This window comes from Bactrocera tryoni, chromosome 3 (assembly GCF_016617805.1).
Source record: "Bactrocera tryoni isolate S06 chromosome 3, CSIRO_BtryS06_freeze2, whole genome shotgun sequence".
NCBI lineage: Eukaryota > Metazoa > Arthropoda > Insecta > Diptera > Tephritidae > Bactrocera > Bactrocera tryoni.
Window position 1 is genome coordinate 33,454,717 of NC_052501.1, and position 14,739 is coordinate 33,469,455.

A 14,739-nucleotide genomic window follows, 5' to 3' on the forward strand; every position below is an offset into this window, starting at 1 on the left:
CTAAACATATATGTATATATTATATCATTAATAATTATAATTATATAATGTATATATTATATCATTAACGAATACTTGGGTATGAGAAAGCACTGTATTGTGATACACATTCATGCATTAAGTGTAATTTGTCCTTAATATAAGGTTATTTAGAAACTAGTAATATAACTTTTTGAATTTATTTTATTCCTGCTTACTGAGTCATTAAGCTGCCCTGCCCAGAACGCAGGGCCAAGAGACGAAATGTTTCACTTCTTGGAATAATTTCTACACTTGTGACTAGATCGAGTACATATGTATATACACTGTGACTTAAAATATCTGTCGCAAAAATTGTTCAAATACTTCGGTATTTTTGTGGAGCGATTAAAAAGTTCGTAACATTCCAATGTTGAATTTCTTTGATTCTTTTAAAGAACATACAATATGTTATTGTAACGTGCCACGACTTGTTTGAGTCAGTGCTCAGACAGAGAACATAAAACATATGATTTATGTTCTCTGGCTCAGACACCAATTGAAGCAGGTTGGCAACAAAAAGAGTGTGCTGTCAACATTTGCTGTGGAGAGCATGTTGCAGAAAGATCTGTGGCAACAACCCCAGAGACTGATCGTGCAGTCAGAACAGAAATATTCTTAATGAATTGGAATTTTGTGGTTGTCGAATAGCAGTTGTTATTTTGTGTTGTGGGATTACGGTCCGTTTATGTCTCTTGTGTCTCTACAGTTCTGGTTTGTAGTATTCTGAATACGTACGAAAAAAATATACATATTTATCTGAAAATGAAGACGAAACAATGTGAAAACAAAAACTTTGAACAAGCATCGTACAATTTTCCATCATCTGAAAATAATTCTGTTTTTTTATTCGAGCCAGCACCACCTGAGTGAAACACGAAGGCGTTTTAAAAATTAAAAAAAAAAATATTAAAATTATGCATACGTTTTGTTCATACTTACATACAGTCATATGTATGTTTGTAAGTTTATTCGTTCTTGATGTTGGTAGATAACTCCATAAACAAATAAAAACAGCAAAAACAACTAATGACCACAGGCTGCTTCGAAATACTTCCTGCCACAGTTTGGTTGCACATATCTACATAACATACTCATGTATATACATATGTATGCACATATGTGTATATATAAATAAAGGAGTGTGTTAATCCAAAATAAATATTTACGTGCATTAAGAAAATATTTTGTTGTTGAAAGGTGCAAAATGTTGAGTGCTTGATTTTTCTAGATTGACGTAGTGAAAACAAATAACTCTCCCCAAATTATTGCTGCATGAATTCAAAAAGTTTATTGATCTAATAACGCCATGCTGAGTTTTAAATTTATTCCTAGCCGCATACAAGTTTCTTTACGCAATAGTGTAAAACCTTAAATCTTACATAAACATAATTTTAAATTAAATTAAATTAAAACTACTGCCTAAAATCAAAACTACTCTCATCACCTTAGTTCTCTGAAGAACTACGATATGCCGATTATAATAATTTTTGTAGGACGGTCGAATAAACATATAAAGCACATCTAACGGTTATTTGGTCAAATAACAAATGAAATTTATCGCCTTCTAGCAAAGTATAGGTCTAACCAAGGTCTTAATTACGGGACTTGTGTATATTGAGCGGGATTTGCTGGTTCAAGAAAATAACATGAGTAGTTTAAGACCGACAAGCTTATCAGACGCCGCGTTATTACAACGCCTGGATAGCTTAAGCAGTAACAGTGAGCCGTCGTCTCCGACTTCCCAGGTGGGTGTGGTGCAAACCACTGTGACTTTTGCATCGGCGCCAACCAAAAACAATTTTTCGACAAAACCATTGCCAATTACAGTCAGTAACTCTCAATATAAAAACAACAATAATAACATGTCTCTGCCGTTTAATGGTTACTTAAATGGGAGCGATAATGCCCCGAGTGAGCCAGTAAATGCAGAAAATATGGATTCTAAAAATGGAATGAGTATAATTTGCTGTCGCATTATTTCGGACCTCCTCATTCTGGGTTGTGGTGAGTAATAATTATGCATATACATATGTATATCAGAGTGATTCAAAAAAAAATTTTTTTTCATCATTCATAATAATTTTTTTCATTGTGTTATAAAATTCATAAGAAATAAAAAATTTTCCCAAAAATAATCAAACTTTAACTGTTAATATCTTTTAAACGTTTGGGTTTACGAAAAAATCATTATAGACCTTTTTTGTAGAGCATTCAATTTCCTATAAAATCTAAGGAAAAAGATATTTTTTTAAGTAGTTGGAAGCGAGATATAAATTTTTCTATCTGATAATAAGAAAAAATAGAAAACTGTATGTAGGAGCACCTTCCCGTTACAATTAAAAACTCATGTTTGGAGAGGCTTTCTTAGAGGTGTCTAGGAACCTATTTTTCCGAGTACCAAACGAAAAAAAAATTTTTTTTGGAATCATTCTAATATATACATATATTTATATATGTATGTACCTAATAATATTTAAAAATTTCGAGGCAACAGTGTAAAGAATTCACCGAAGTGACCTGTTTACTGTCCGATGATTAAAATCGGAGATCAAAGCAAAACAAAAGTATGCATATTTGATAGGCAGGGTTGATTTTCTTTCTAAAATCCTATGCATGGTAAATACGACTAATTTCATATTTGAGTAACATAATACATATGGTATTAGAGAGGGTAAATTTTTTACTATAAAATGCGTATGCGGGAAGTGTTTTACGGATCAGTCTGAACAACTTTGCTTAAGGAATATAAGGAGGTCTAAAACTGGTTTCGAGCCTGCAATTTTTAAGGCGAAATTTAAAAGATCTGAATAATAGGTTGTATGTGAGATGTGTAATATAGTCCGATTTTGACGACAAATAATCGATAGAATGACAAAATTTTATTTTAATTTAAAATTTAATTTTTTTGGTGATGATGGTGATGGTGAATTCAATAGGGCAGGTCGTCCAAAATCAGTATTACGTAAACTATTGATGCTGTGCGCAACCTGATATTGCAAGATCGTCATGTTCCCTCACAATTTGTCAATCGCTCAAAAAAGAGGCTCGTGTGGATTGATCGCGAAAAATGTTTAAAAAAAATGTGATAGCGGTGCTTCGAAACACGTTTATAACACCTACTTATATATAACGCAACACCTAATGAATCGTTGAATTAAGCATATGAGTCCGTAAATAAATAGCTGTCGATTGTAGGGGTGTTTCCAGACTAGGCGATCATAAAAATTGCTCGTTCACGAAGAAGTTCCAAGTAAATGATTCCTTGTTTTTTGGGATACCGCAACCATACAACTGATTAACGCAGAACAGTAAATTATGAGTGAAACACAACAATTTTCTTGCCAGTTGTCTTTCAAGAAATCAGGAAAAAGAACTGCCGAAGACGGATCACTCTTCACCATAATAAAACTAACTTCAAATATCGAGTGAAACAACGGTATTTTGAGCACTCAAAACATCGATTTAATGATTCATCCTCCGCATAGCTTTCACTTGGCACCGCATGACTTCTTTCTATTACCATACGAAAAAAATAAACTAAGAGGCCAAGCTCTTTCGTCACCTGTAGAGGCGGTGGAAGCTTATGGTAAAAGTAAGCCCGTTCATACTGGAAAGATTGCCATTTGTCTATGACGCAAAAATTTTGGAGTGGCAGTTTGTCTAATTTTCTTTACATATTTTATTTATTTATTTATATATTTATTTGATTTAAATAAACAATAAAATTCACATTCCATTCGAAAATATTTATTCTTAACTTGTTTTTATTATACTACTAATAATAATCTTTTTAAATAATTATGTTATATCTGGAGTATGAATGCTTTTTAATAAAATGGCCTAAATAATTTTTAAAAATTATAAAATTGTAAAATTTTGTTGGTGAGCAAAATAGGCCTACAAGGGACGGATAATGTGTCACTTGCCCAGGGCTATAAATTGTCTCAGGCCGGCCCTGATTTTAATGGAGAACATTTTTAAACCCATTGAAGAGATTTTCGTTGATTAAAACAGGATATGCACTTGCAGACATATCTGTGCTACAAATCAAGTATTGCCTACCGTCGCATTGTGCATAGATGGGTATGCATACCAAATTCTAAGTATGCATACAAGTACATATGAACAAAATTGAAATCTTTCAATTTTTTTGTTCGTTGTTGCAAAGGGTAGCAACGTGTATAATGCGGTATACAGACCGATCTCATTCTTGTAAAAATTTTGTAGTGAAAGGTTGTGCGCTCATCAGTCACATTAGTAATTTTTACGATTTTGCTTAATTGGCGGGCAGGATAGAAAAAAAAACTAAACGTTGTATGAAATTGGGGCAAGGTTTATTATCTTTGTCATTAAATTATCTTCTATTTAAATTAAAAAAAAAAAACGCTAAGAAAATTCAAGTTTGAACATATTTTTAGATAACATAAAGTAAAATTTTTTTGGTCAAAAACCACTGTTTTTCAATTTTTAAAAAATTGTAGAGTTTTACATTTTTTTTTAATTTTCTAGAAGATACGTTATTAACAAATAAGAATCTCTTTGAATTATTTTTATCGTCCGACAAATGCACATGCGAGAAGCATCGACCAATTGCTTCCCAAAAGCAGAATATCAAAGATTTCGTATCCAAAAAAAATTTTCGGATGATGTTTTAATATACATATCTATGTATGTACATATGTATATCTATAAACCCTAGAAATTCGCTTTAATCAATTATTTCTTTCCCTCCCAAAAAATTCTCAAAAAAATTGATTTTTGAAGCCTCTAAAGCAGGCTCCCCCCTAAATGGCATGCGAAATTCCTTTGGTTGAGAATTGTGCAAAATTAAAAAATCTGAAATGTCTGGTGCTGGTGGAGAAGACATATGTACATACATATGTATATGAGCCAACGCTTTGGTACTTTCACCATCCAGACATCCTTAGAGAACACGAAGTGGCAACAACAGGAATAAGTACGCTAGAAGACACCAAAAGCGTTGCTTTCGTTTTTTTGCCGTTTTTTGCTTCTCATTTTCCGCGCACACCAAAATTACAAGTAGCGCTAAAATTTCCACTTCTGAGGTCATGTCCGTTCACTTCAACGATTACAACGAAATGATGTCTGAACAACGTGTCGCACAAGTGTATAGTGAACTGACTTGCGACACGGTATGCATACAAGTCTGCATGTGTAAATCCCGCTTAACATTTATTGTTGTTCTCAAATCCCGGAATATAAAGGCAACCCTCGTAGTATGTAGTATGCTTTATTATGATTAATAATTTATTTTTGTTTTTTATCAATTGACTTTCGAATTGAAGTAATGTGATGATTAATTGAATATGTAAGTATGTATGTATGTAGGAACACACACATGTGCAGGTCCTATTCTGCTGGTGCACACGCATGTGGATATTAACCTCTGTGTGCTCACATATAAATAGGTACGTTGGTTATATATTTCGGGATTAGAGAACAAAAACAAATATTAAACATCGAAAATCACTTTTTTGTTTTTCAAAATATTTCCCATTACGACCAATACACTTTCGCATGCGTTTGAACCAATTGTCGAAACACCTTTCCCACTCTGATTGAGGTATCTCAAAAATATGCCAACCGCCTCTCTTAGTTTATTTTTTATAGGAATAAAAAGAAGTCATTCGGTCCAAAGTAAGGACACTACGGTAGATGACTCATCACATTGATGTTTTAAGTGCCTAAAAATGCATTTGTTTCAATCGATGTGTGAGAGCTAGCATTGTCTTGGTGAAGAGTGATCCTTCTTCGGCGGTAAGTTTTCCCGATTTTTTGAAAGGCAACTGGTAAAAAATTATTGTGTACTTCAATCAGTTTACATCAATAGTTTACGTAATAACAACTGATTTTGGACGATCTTGACGAAATTCGTCTTGGAGTCGCTAAACACTGGTCCTTGATGGAGCTTCAACGTTAAACATTTAATTAAGTCCATCGATGCTCAGTTGCGGAGTTAATGCACATCGAAAGGCAACCAGTGTACAGGAGCTAATAAGAATTGATTGTTTATGGTGGCGGTCAATTAATGCACATTTTCTCGCTAAAAGAGTGTTTTTTTGATTATGCCCAGTTGATATCATCACCCTATTTTAATTGACTACTCGAATTTAAGACAATTACGACTGAACTTTAAGATCAATATTCTTTCAACTTTGCGAACTCATACGTTTCTTTGGCGCTTGAAGTTTGCATTATTTCAAAAACTTTCATTTGTAAACAATATGTGTGGGAAAAACAGACGTACATAGCTCGATATTTTGTGAAGCTTTTGCTTTAAAGATAATTAACGTAAATAACAAGAAGCTTAGTAAATACAAAGAAATATATCTTATTTTACTATGTGTACAACACTATATTGTATGAACTTGTCTAAAATCTGGCTTAAAATCGAAATAAAAAAATCATATTTCTACATAGTTGCATTACCAGTATTGGCATTTCATCTCTGGGGCACATCATATAAACGCGGATTTTTCTGTGGCGATAAGTCTTTGAAACATCCATTCAAAAAAAATACTGTGGACAATTGGATGCTATTTCTGATGTGTTTCGTAATTCCAATATCATTAGTAAGTACACAAATACATAAACTAAGCTATAACTAAGCTATAACTTATATATTTATTTGGTTAGTAAGAGAATTCTTTTTATTTTTAGAAAAAACCGAAAATATTAAAATAATTATAAAAACCGTATAAAATGAGTAAGGAAATGTTTAGTTCGTGTGTAACCGAACATTTTATACTCTCGCAATTTGCAAGGGTTCAAGTAGGGCAATACTTTTAGGTTTTGGAAAATTTTTATTTCAAACAAGTAAGGAAGGGCTAAGTTCGGGTGTCACCGAATATTTTATACTCTCGCATGATAAAGTGATAATAATTTACATATTTTTTTATTTTGCTGTAAAATTAATTAGATTAGATCAATTTGTGTACTTTGAGTATTGAATTGTATTTTCATTTCCTAACGTATGTATATATTATACAGAGAAGGCATCAGATGGAATTCAAAATAGCGTTATATTAGAAGAAGGCGTGGTTGTTAACCGATTTCATCCATATTTCGTATATGTCATCAGGGTGTTAAGAAAATATTATGTACCGAATTTCATTGAAATCAGTTGAGTAGTTCCTGAGATATGGTTTTTAGTCCATAAGTGGGCGGCGCCACGCCCATTTTCAATTAAAAAAAAAGCCTGGGTGCAGCTTCCTTCTGCAATTTCTTCCGTAAAATTTAGTGTTTCTGACGTTTTTTGTTAGTCGGTTAACGCACTTTTAGTGATTTTCAACATAACCTTTGTATGGGAGGTGGGCGTGGTTATTATCCAATTTCTTCCATTTTTGAACTGTATATGGAAATGCCTGAAGGAAACGACTCTATAGAGTTTGGTTGACATAGCTATAGTAGTTTCCAAGATATGTACAAAAAACTTAGTAGGGGGCGGGGCCAAGCCCACTTTTCCAAAAAAATTACGTCCAAATATGCCCCTCCCTAATGCGATCCTCTGTGCCAAATTTCACTTTAATATCTTTATTTATGGTTTAGTTATGACACTTTATAGGTTTTCGGTTTCCGCCATTTTGTGGGCGTAGCAGTTGGCCGATTTTGCCCATCTTCGAATTTAACCTTTTTATGAAGCCAAGAAATACGTGTACCAAGTTTCATCATGATATCTCAATTTTTACTCAAGTTATAGCTTGCGGACGGACAGACTGACATCCGGATTTCAACTCTACTCGTCACCCTGATCACTTTGGTATATATAACCCTATATCTGATTCTTTTAGTTTTAGGACTTACAAACAACCGTTATGTGAACAAAACTATAATACTCTCCTTAGCAACTTTGTTGCGAGAGTATAAAAATGGTAAATACGGATTATTTAATTGTAAATTAGTTATAATGATATTTGGCATGTTATTAAATTAGACTATAGGGTAATAGACTCGTTTAGTTTCATTACTAATTTCTGCTTAATGTCCGAGATATTTACATAAAAATCAACCTTATTAAGTCAAATGACTCCATTCATCACCATAGTATCATATTTTGTACTAAGGAGAGACATAATATTGAAGTAAATATTCTCGCTTAATTTTGTTGAGACATAGCATCATTAATGCTGGAGCAAACAGCCAACGAGTGGTACTTAATTTAAACGGTTTAAATTCTAACATAACTAATCAGGGGTGTTGTGGAATCTGATAGTTGTTGGAATCAGGATTAAAACCGATAAAAAAAAGTAGTAGGTGTGATGTATTTAGATATTATTGGTTTGATGTTCGAAACAGAATATGTATCGGTTTTGCTATCAGAAACAAAGCAAGAAGATAGTCGTTGACAGATTTGAAATGTAAGTTAAGAAATCAAGTAATTTTATTGTTATGAATTAATTTATCTTTATTTCTATTGGAGAAAACATAAGAATAAAACACGAAATGTTTTAATTATTGAGTTTTGGAAAAAAATGCGGATATTTAAGGTAGGAACCTGCTTTATAGGCTTCAAAAAATCGATTTTTAATAATAATTGATTAAAGCGAAATTTGTAAGGTTTATAGTTATATATTTAAAGATCATCCGAAAATTTTTTGGAAACGAAATCTTTGATATTCTGCTTTGGGAAGCAATTGCCCGATGCATTTCGCATGTACATTTGTCGGACGGCGGGCAGTATGCAGGTCGCAATTTCTATCGGAAAGAAGAAATTCAAAGAGATTCATATTTGTTAATAACTTATGTTCTAGAAAACATAAAAAAAATATGTTCAAACTTTAAATTTCTTAGTTTTTTTAAGTTTGAAAAGAAGATAATTTAATGCCAAAGATAATAAACTTTGCCCCAATTCCATAGTTTCCGTTTAGTTTTTTTCTATCCTCCTAAGCAATTGGTCTTGGATTCCATAACACCCCTGGATATTAGGATTTTTGAACATTCGACTGACTTTGTTCCATATGATTGGTTTTTCTAGTATGTGGCGTGTTAATAGTAGATGGTATTGGGAAAAATAGATGAAATCTGGTCGATACTACCCCATCTCCCATGCAGTACATATAATAATTTTCGTTTTTCTAACAAACCTTGTACCGAATATGACGGTCAGTGTATGAGTGATATAGAGTATACAATATAGAGAATAGCTTAGACACACATAAACCTTAAAGTATCTCCCTAGCTTTGAATCTTGCAAGTTTCAAGAGTATAACATTTTCGGTTGTACCCGACCTTAGCTCTTCCATACTTATTTGTTTTTAGTTTTTAGATGTGCTAATACCCACATTGGAAGTTGTGCGCGAAAAGGCCGTTTGTATTTATAGACAAGTATAGTATACTTCTAAGGTTTTAAATAAAATATGGCACTTCTATATAAAGGTAAATTAACATTCTCTGCCATCGGGAATTACTCATTTAAATGTGAAGCATATGGCGCCGTCAAAATAAGCTCATATAGGAATATATTTTCACTTTGGTCTAGATATAACATGGAATTGTCTCATTGAAAATATAAATTCACGTAAATTATAATAATAACTTTTTATTTTAGATCACCACCGTCGAGTTTTTTCTCTCCCACTACAATAGAACCCATGGACTCTGTAATGTGACCTTCCAGCGTTATTTTATTTGTCGGTTGGAAATTGCTGACTGGATCGTGGAGAGTTACAAAAAAATTGGACTATTAATTTTTGGTTCCGGAGTGGGTCAATTGACTATGGATATTGCTAAGTATTCAATTGGACGTTTACGGCCACATTTCTTTGCTGTACGTATAAGTTGCGTCGAGCTTGATTTTAAAATGAAGGGGAATTTTTCAAGGTTTTACTGAACATAATAGCATACTTGTATGTACACATATTCAAATAGAATTACTACATAAATTTCTCATATATGTACAAGTATTACTACTGTATCTACTTACATACATATGTACATATGTACAAAACACAATTTCTATAAACAGGCCATGCAAGACGGATGAGTATAAAATACATATGTGCACATTATATCATTTTCATAGCTACCACATATTCCCAGCAGCCCACTTAGCTTTGTTCGGACCAGAAAAAAATTGCGGTTTCCTCTATTAGTAGTAGTTTGTCTTTTTCTTCCTAATTTCAATTGATATACGTGAAATACTGTGAGTGTCTAAAATAAGGAAACAGCAATTCTATCAATATTACAGTGTTTATTACAACGCCGTTTTTAATACAATAATAAAAAGTTCTATTATAGAATTCAAGGCTTATATTATAAGAGTTTAACTTAGTATTAATAATAAATAAAAACTGAGCACAGCCAAAAATAATTCACTTAAACTAAAAATACTCTCATTTTTTCGCGTCAAAAAAAAGTAAACATTGGCAACAACCGTTGTTTGTTTTTAATACTTATTTCGGGAAAGCGCCAAATATCCTTTGTAAACCATAACTATTCAAGAGAGTGAGTGTAGTAAAACATATTTTTTTATATCATCATTGTTTTTTTTTGCGGTTAAGTCGCTAAAATATCAAAATTTGTAATAGGTAATCGACCAAACCACTGAAACGGTTAAAAAATCATATTAGATTTGCATAAAAAAGGTAAATCTTTGTGCGAAATCAGAGAAATAGTTTGAAGATACTATTGCACAATAAAAAAAATTATTGATAAACATGGTAAACATCAGGCTGTTGAAAATTTGTCACGACCGAGCCGACCAAAGGGCCCTACTGACACTGAAGCGCGATAAATAGTACGGGAGTAAAAACAAATCCAGGTTCAAACGCTGTTCGAAAGATATTGCGGAGACTTCGAGTAAATCAGTAAGTGCCTGTACAATCAGGAGCACGTTGCACAAAAGCGGTTTGCATGGACGAGTACTAATCCAAATGTTCTATACATCAAAGGCGAATCAACAGATGAACTTGGGATTTGAAAAAAAGTATACAAATCAAAGCAAAATTCGAAATATTTGAATCGAAAAAACCTCCTAAAATTTGGCGATCCAAAAATAAAGCCTTCACGATTCACGAGTCCACGATTAACAAATTGGATTATTTCAACATTTTAAAAAATAACGTTGCTCAAATTATTGAGAAATTGGGCCTATCAGAATACTGGATCTTTCAACAGGGCAATGATCCTAAACACAAGTCAAAATTGTTAGTGAGTGACTGTTATATCGAACACCAAAACTGTGGATAACCCTCCACAGGCCCCAGACATTAAACCTATCGAGCATCTGTGGGAGTACTTTGCCCGAAAAATCAGGCAGAAGGACATTTCAAGCAACGACAACCTAAGTAAGGCTTTGGTTGAATAATGGAGCAAAATCCCTCCAGAATTTACAAAAAATGTTGCAGAATACATACATACCTAGAAGAGTAAGTGAGGTCCAGAAGTCCAAAGAAAAGTAGACAAAATACTAGAATGAATATTAATTTAGTTTGTGTACATACATAAATTTTAACTTTACAGAACTCTGTTTACTTTTTTACGAAAAAATGAGAGTACTTTTACAAGTAAGAAAGGGTTAAGTTCGGGTGCAACCGAACATTTTATACTCTTGCAACTTGCAAAAAGCAACGCCAGGGAAATATCTTAAGATGTAAAAAGTCAAATAAAGGATTGGGATCTAAGCAATTTTATATATACACTAGTGGATTCGGCCATATAATAAACTATTCAATACAGGGAAAATTTCATTTACAAATAAAGTTGAAAACGTTTTTGTTGGTATAAGAATCCAGGGAATTGTTCTTGAGATTTAATTTAGATATGTTTATACTAATAAATGTCAAAGGAAAATATAACGTTTTATCAGTTAGGTTAACAGCATCCGGCAGTTTAGCAGAACTTAACTGACAAATGGCTGCTACCAGACATTGAGAAAATGGCCTTAAAGATTTGGAATTTTACTGAAAATTATAATTACAGTTGAACTTTCCTAATTCGAATCACCATAATACAAAAAAAACTTCTAGATATGGCAGGAAATTTGCTTGCAATTTGACTTCTATTGCTAATTCAAGAGTTTGAGTTATGGAGAACTTCGAGTTATAGAAGTTTGAGTTATGGAAGTTCAACTGTATTATATTTTTTTGGGGGATTAAGAATATATGCGTATGTTTAGAAATATATACAGTAAAATCTCTCATAAACAGACACTGACGAATCAGCCTTTCTGTTCAGTTATTCGAGTTGTCCGCTTAATAGATCGTACTTAGTAAATGTCAAGAAATTTTGGGACCTGTCAATATGTTAAGGGATATGCGCCCTTAATAGAGCGTCCATTTAATACAGCTTTCACTGTATTTCTTATTTATGAATTGTCAAATCCTATCTCCTAAGTTGCTTCAAACTGGACACAGTGTGCTAAATTTTGCTAAAATCGGTTCAGTAGTTTGGGAGTCCATCGCGGACAAACAACATGACACGAAATTTTTATATATAAAGAAAACTCATACACAATGTCGGTAAGAGTTTTATAATATTTGCGCTCAGTAAATTTGGTTGTTATAGCTATAGTAGTCTTGGAGATATGTACATTACACTGGCGGGGCCAAGGACACTTCTTAAAAATGTCCTGCCCACAGTTGCCTCTTGCTACTGCGATTCTCTGTACCAAATTACAGTTTTATACATATTTTAATTTAGTTATGGCATTTTAGAGGTTTTCGGTTAATGGCGATTTGTGGGCTTGGCAGTGGTTCGATTACGACCATCAACGAACTCGTATTTTTTTTTGTTTTGTATTAAGAAACCCGCATACCAAGTTTCATCAAAATGTATCAATTTTTATTCAAGCTTTAGCTTGCACGGACGGATGGACGGACAAACAGACGGTTTTAGGTGATACATACAACCGTTAGATGAACAAAACTATAATACTCTGTAGCAGCAGGTTGCAAGAGTATAAAAACAATGAATAATTCTCACTTATAATCTAATAAAAATTAACAATTCGTTCTAGTGTCTTATTGGTACATATGTCTATGCTTTTATTGTCAGGTATGTCAACCCGTCATGACCGATGGTAGTACTTGCAATGACCCTGTAAATGCTGACCGTTATATTGAGGAATTCATTTGCACTGGCAATGCCACACCCCGTATGCTTAAGCAAATGAGCTTATCTTTTCCCAGCGGTCATGCGAGCTTCGCCTGCTTCGCTATGGTATACATTACGGTAAAATGCATCGGCGGTAAAATTGAGTTTTCTTATGATATTTGTATCTTTGTGTATGTTAATAGGTTTATTTAGAAAAACGTATGACCTGGGAACGGTGCAAAATGGTGAAGCACTTCATTCAATTTTTACTTCTTATGTTCGCTTGGTATACGGGGTTAACACGTATCTCCGATAGCCAGCACCATACAACGGATGTACTTGCCGGATCTGCGATTGGGGCGTTTTATGCTATTGTGTTGGTACGTTTCCGTAACAAGAAAGATATTGTCGCATTACCTAAACACGTTAAGCTCTTTCTAGATACGAACAATGTGGTGACCAAAGATTCAAATACACACCTCCGATGGAACCATCGTCATAGCCTACAGAACTAGAAATGCCTAACATTTACAAAATAATTTATTTTAATACATACTTATATACATTTACATATAATAAATCAAATAAAAATAATAGCGATATATCCGTTTTACTTTGCTGGGGTCGATCTTTAGGCTCTTTGAAGATCAGAAAAAAAATTTCAAACATCCAGGTTTAAAAATTATGGAAAAAGAAAGCTACGTAAAAAAACTATGCAATCAAGTTTTCTCATATGGATAAATCTAGGTCATACGGCGACCGATGACAGACATCTGACCCAGTTGAATTGGCACGTGTGCACTGTATTGAAAGTTTGGCTCTGGAAGTAAGTATTTGTTGTTGTTGCCGTTGTCGTTCATCGCTTTGTCAAGCGTTTCATCTTTGACCTGTTCTGTTCTGAACCACATTATCTCAATTATCTTCATACATATGTATAATATGTTATTGGTTATATTTGATTCCCTTCAAACAATGGGAAGACAATTTTTAATTCATCTCAAGTAAGAAAGGGCTAAGTTTGAGTGAACTCGAACATTATATACTTTCGTAATTTATAAGGCTTGTTGACCGACACGAACCGTTTGAAAATAAGGTTGGTAGTCGAAAACCATTGTGCTGGCTATAATGAGGCTAGGGAATGTCTGGACTGATTCCATTAACTTTTGACATTACTCTGTTATACTCGAGAACATGTTTCAACTTAAGTTTTTCTCTCTCTCACTATTCCAATTTCAATGATATAACGATAAAAAGTAGTTACAAAATTCAATCAAACGGTTTATTACAACAACTAATTGGATAATTGTACGACACCGTAGTTGTCAAGTTACAGGAAATAGGAAAACGGAACGACGAAGCAAGTAAACGAGTAAACAGGAAACTAGTTTGAATCAATCGAAGTTAAGTTCGGAACATATGATCAACTTCTTCATCTTTACTGACGTAGTTAACAGCGTATAGCTGAGTTAACAACAGCGCGCCCGTCGTTTCTTCTTTTAACTATTTGGTGCCAATTCGAGGTATCAAGTGCAGCCAGGTCCTTCTCAACCTCATCTCTCCAACGGAGTGAAGGTCTTCCCCTTCCTTCAAACCCGGAGTGTTCTCTTCCATCCGGAACTATGTCAAAGTCGCCGTACAGGCTCATCGTTCCATCAACTGCGGTAC

At 33.5% G+C, this 14,739-nt stretch overlaps 1 protein-coding gene across 3 annotated transcripts; it reads left to right on the forward strand.

The window, feature by feature from the left end:
- Positions 1 to 690: 690 nt before the first annotated feature.
- On the forward strand, positions 691 to 13,674 carry LOC120772698 (putative phosphatidate phosphatase). 3 transcript variants are annotated; one of them, XM_040101439.1, is made up of 7 exons: positions 691 to 732; positions 1,354 to 2,025; positions 6,463 to 6,614; positions 9,590 to 9,808; positions 13,036 to 13,212; positions 13,278 to 13,454; positions 13,516 to 13,674. In XM_040101439.1, the coding sequence occupies exons 2-7, from the start codon at positions 1,668 to 1,670 to the stop codon at positions 13,531 to 13,533; spliced, it is 1,101 nt and encodes a 366-aa protein (XP_039957373.1). In that variant the 5' UTR covers positions 691 to 732; positions 1,354 to 1,667; the 3' UTR covers positions 13,534 to 13,674. The 3 variants fall into 3 exon arrangements, with proteins under 3 accessions (XP_039957373.1, XP_039957374.1, XP_039957372.1); XM_040101440.1 differs by having other exon boundaries at positions 694 to 732; positions 1,590 to 2,025; XM_040101438.1 differs by having other exon boundaries at positions 715 to 732; positions 1,250 to 2,025.
- The last annotated feature ends 1,065 nt before the right edge of the window (positions 13,675 to 14,739 follow it).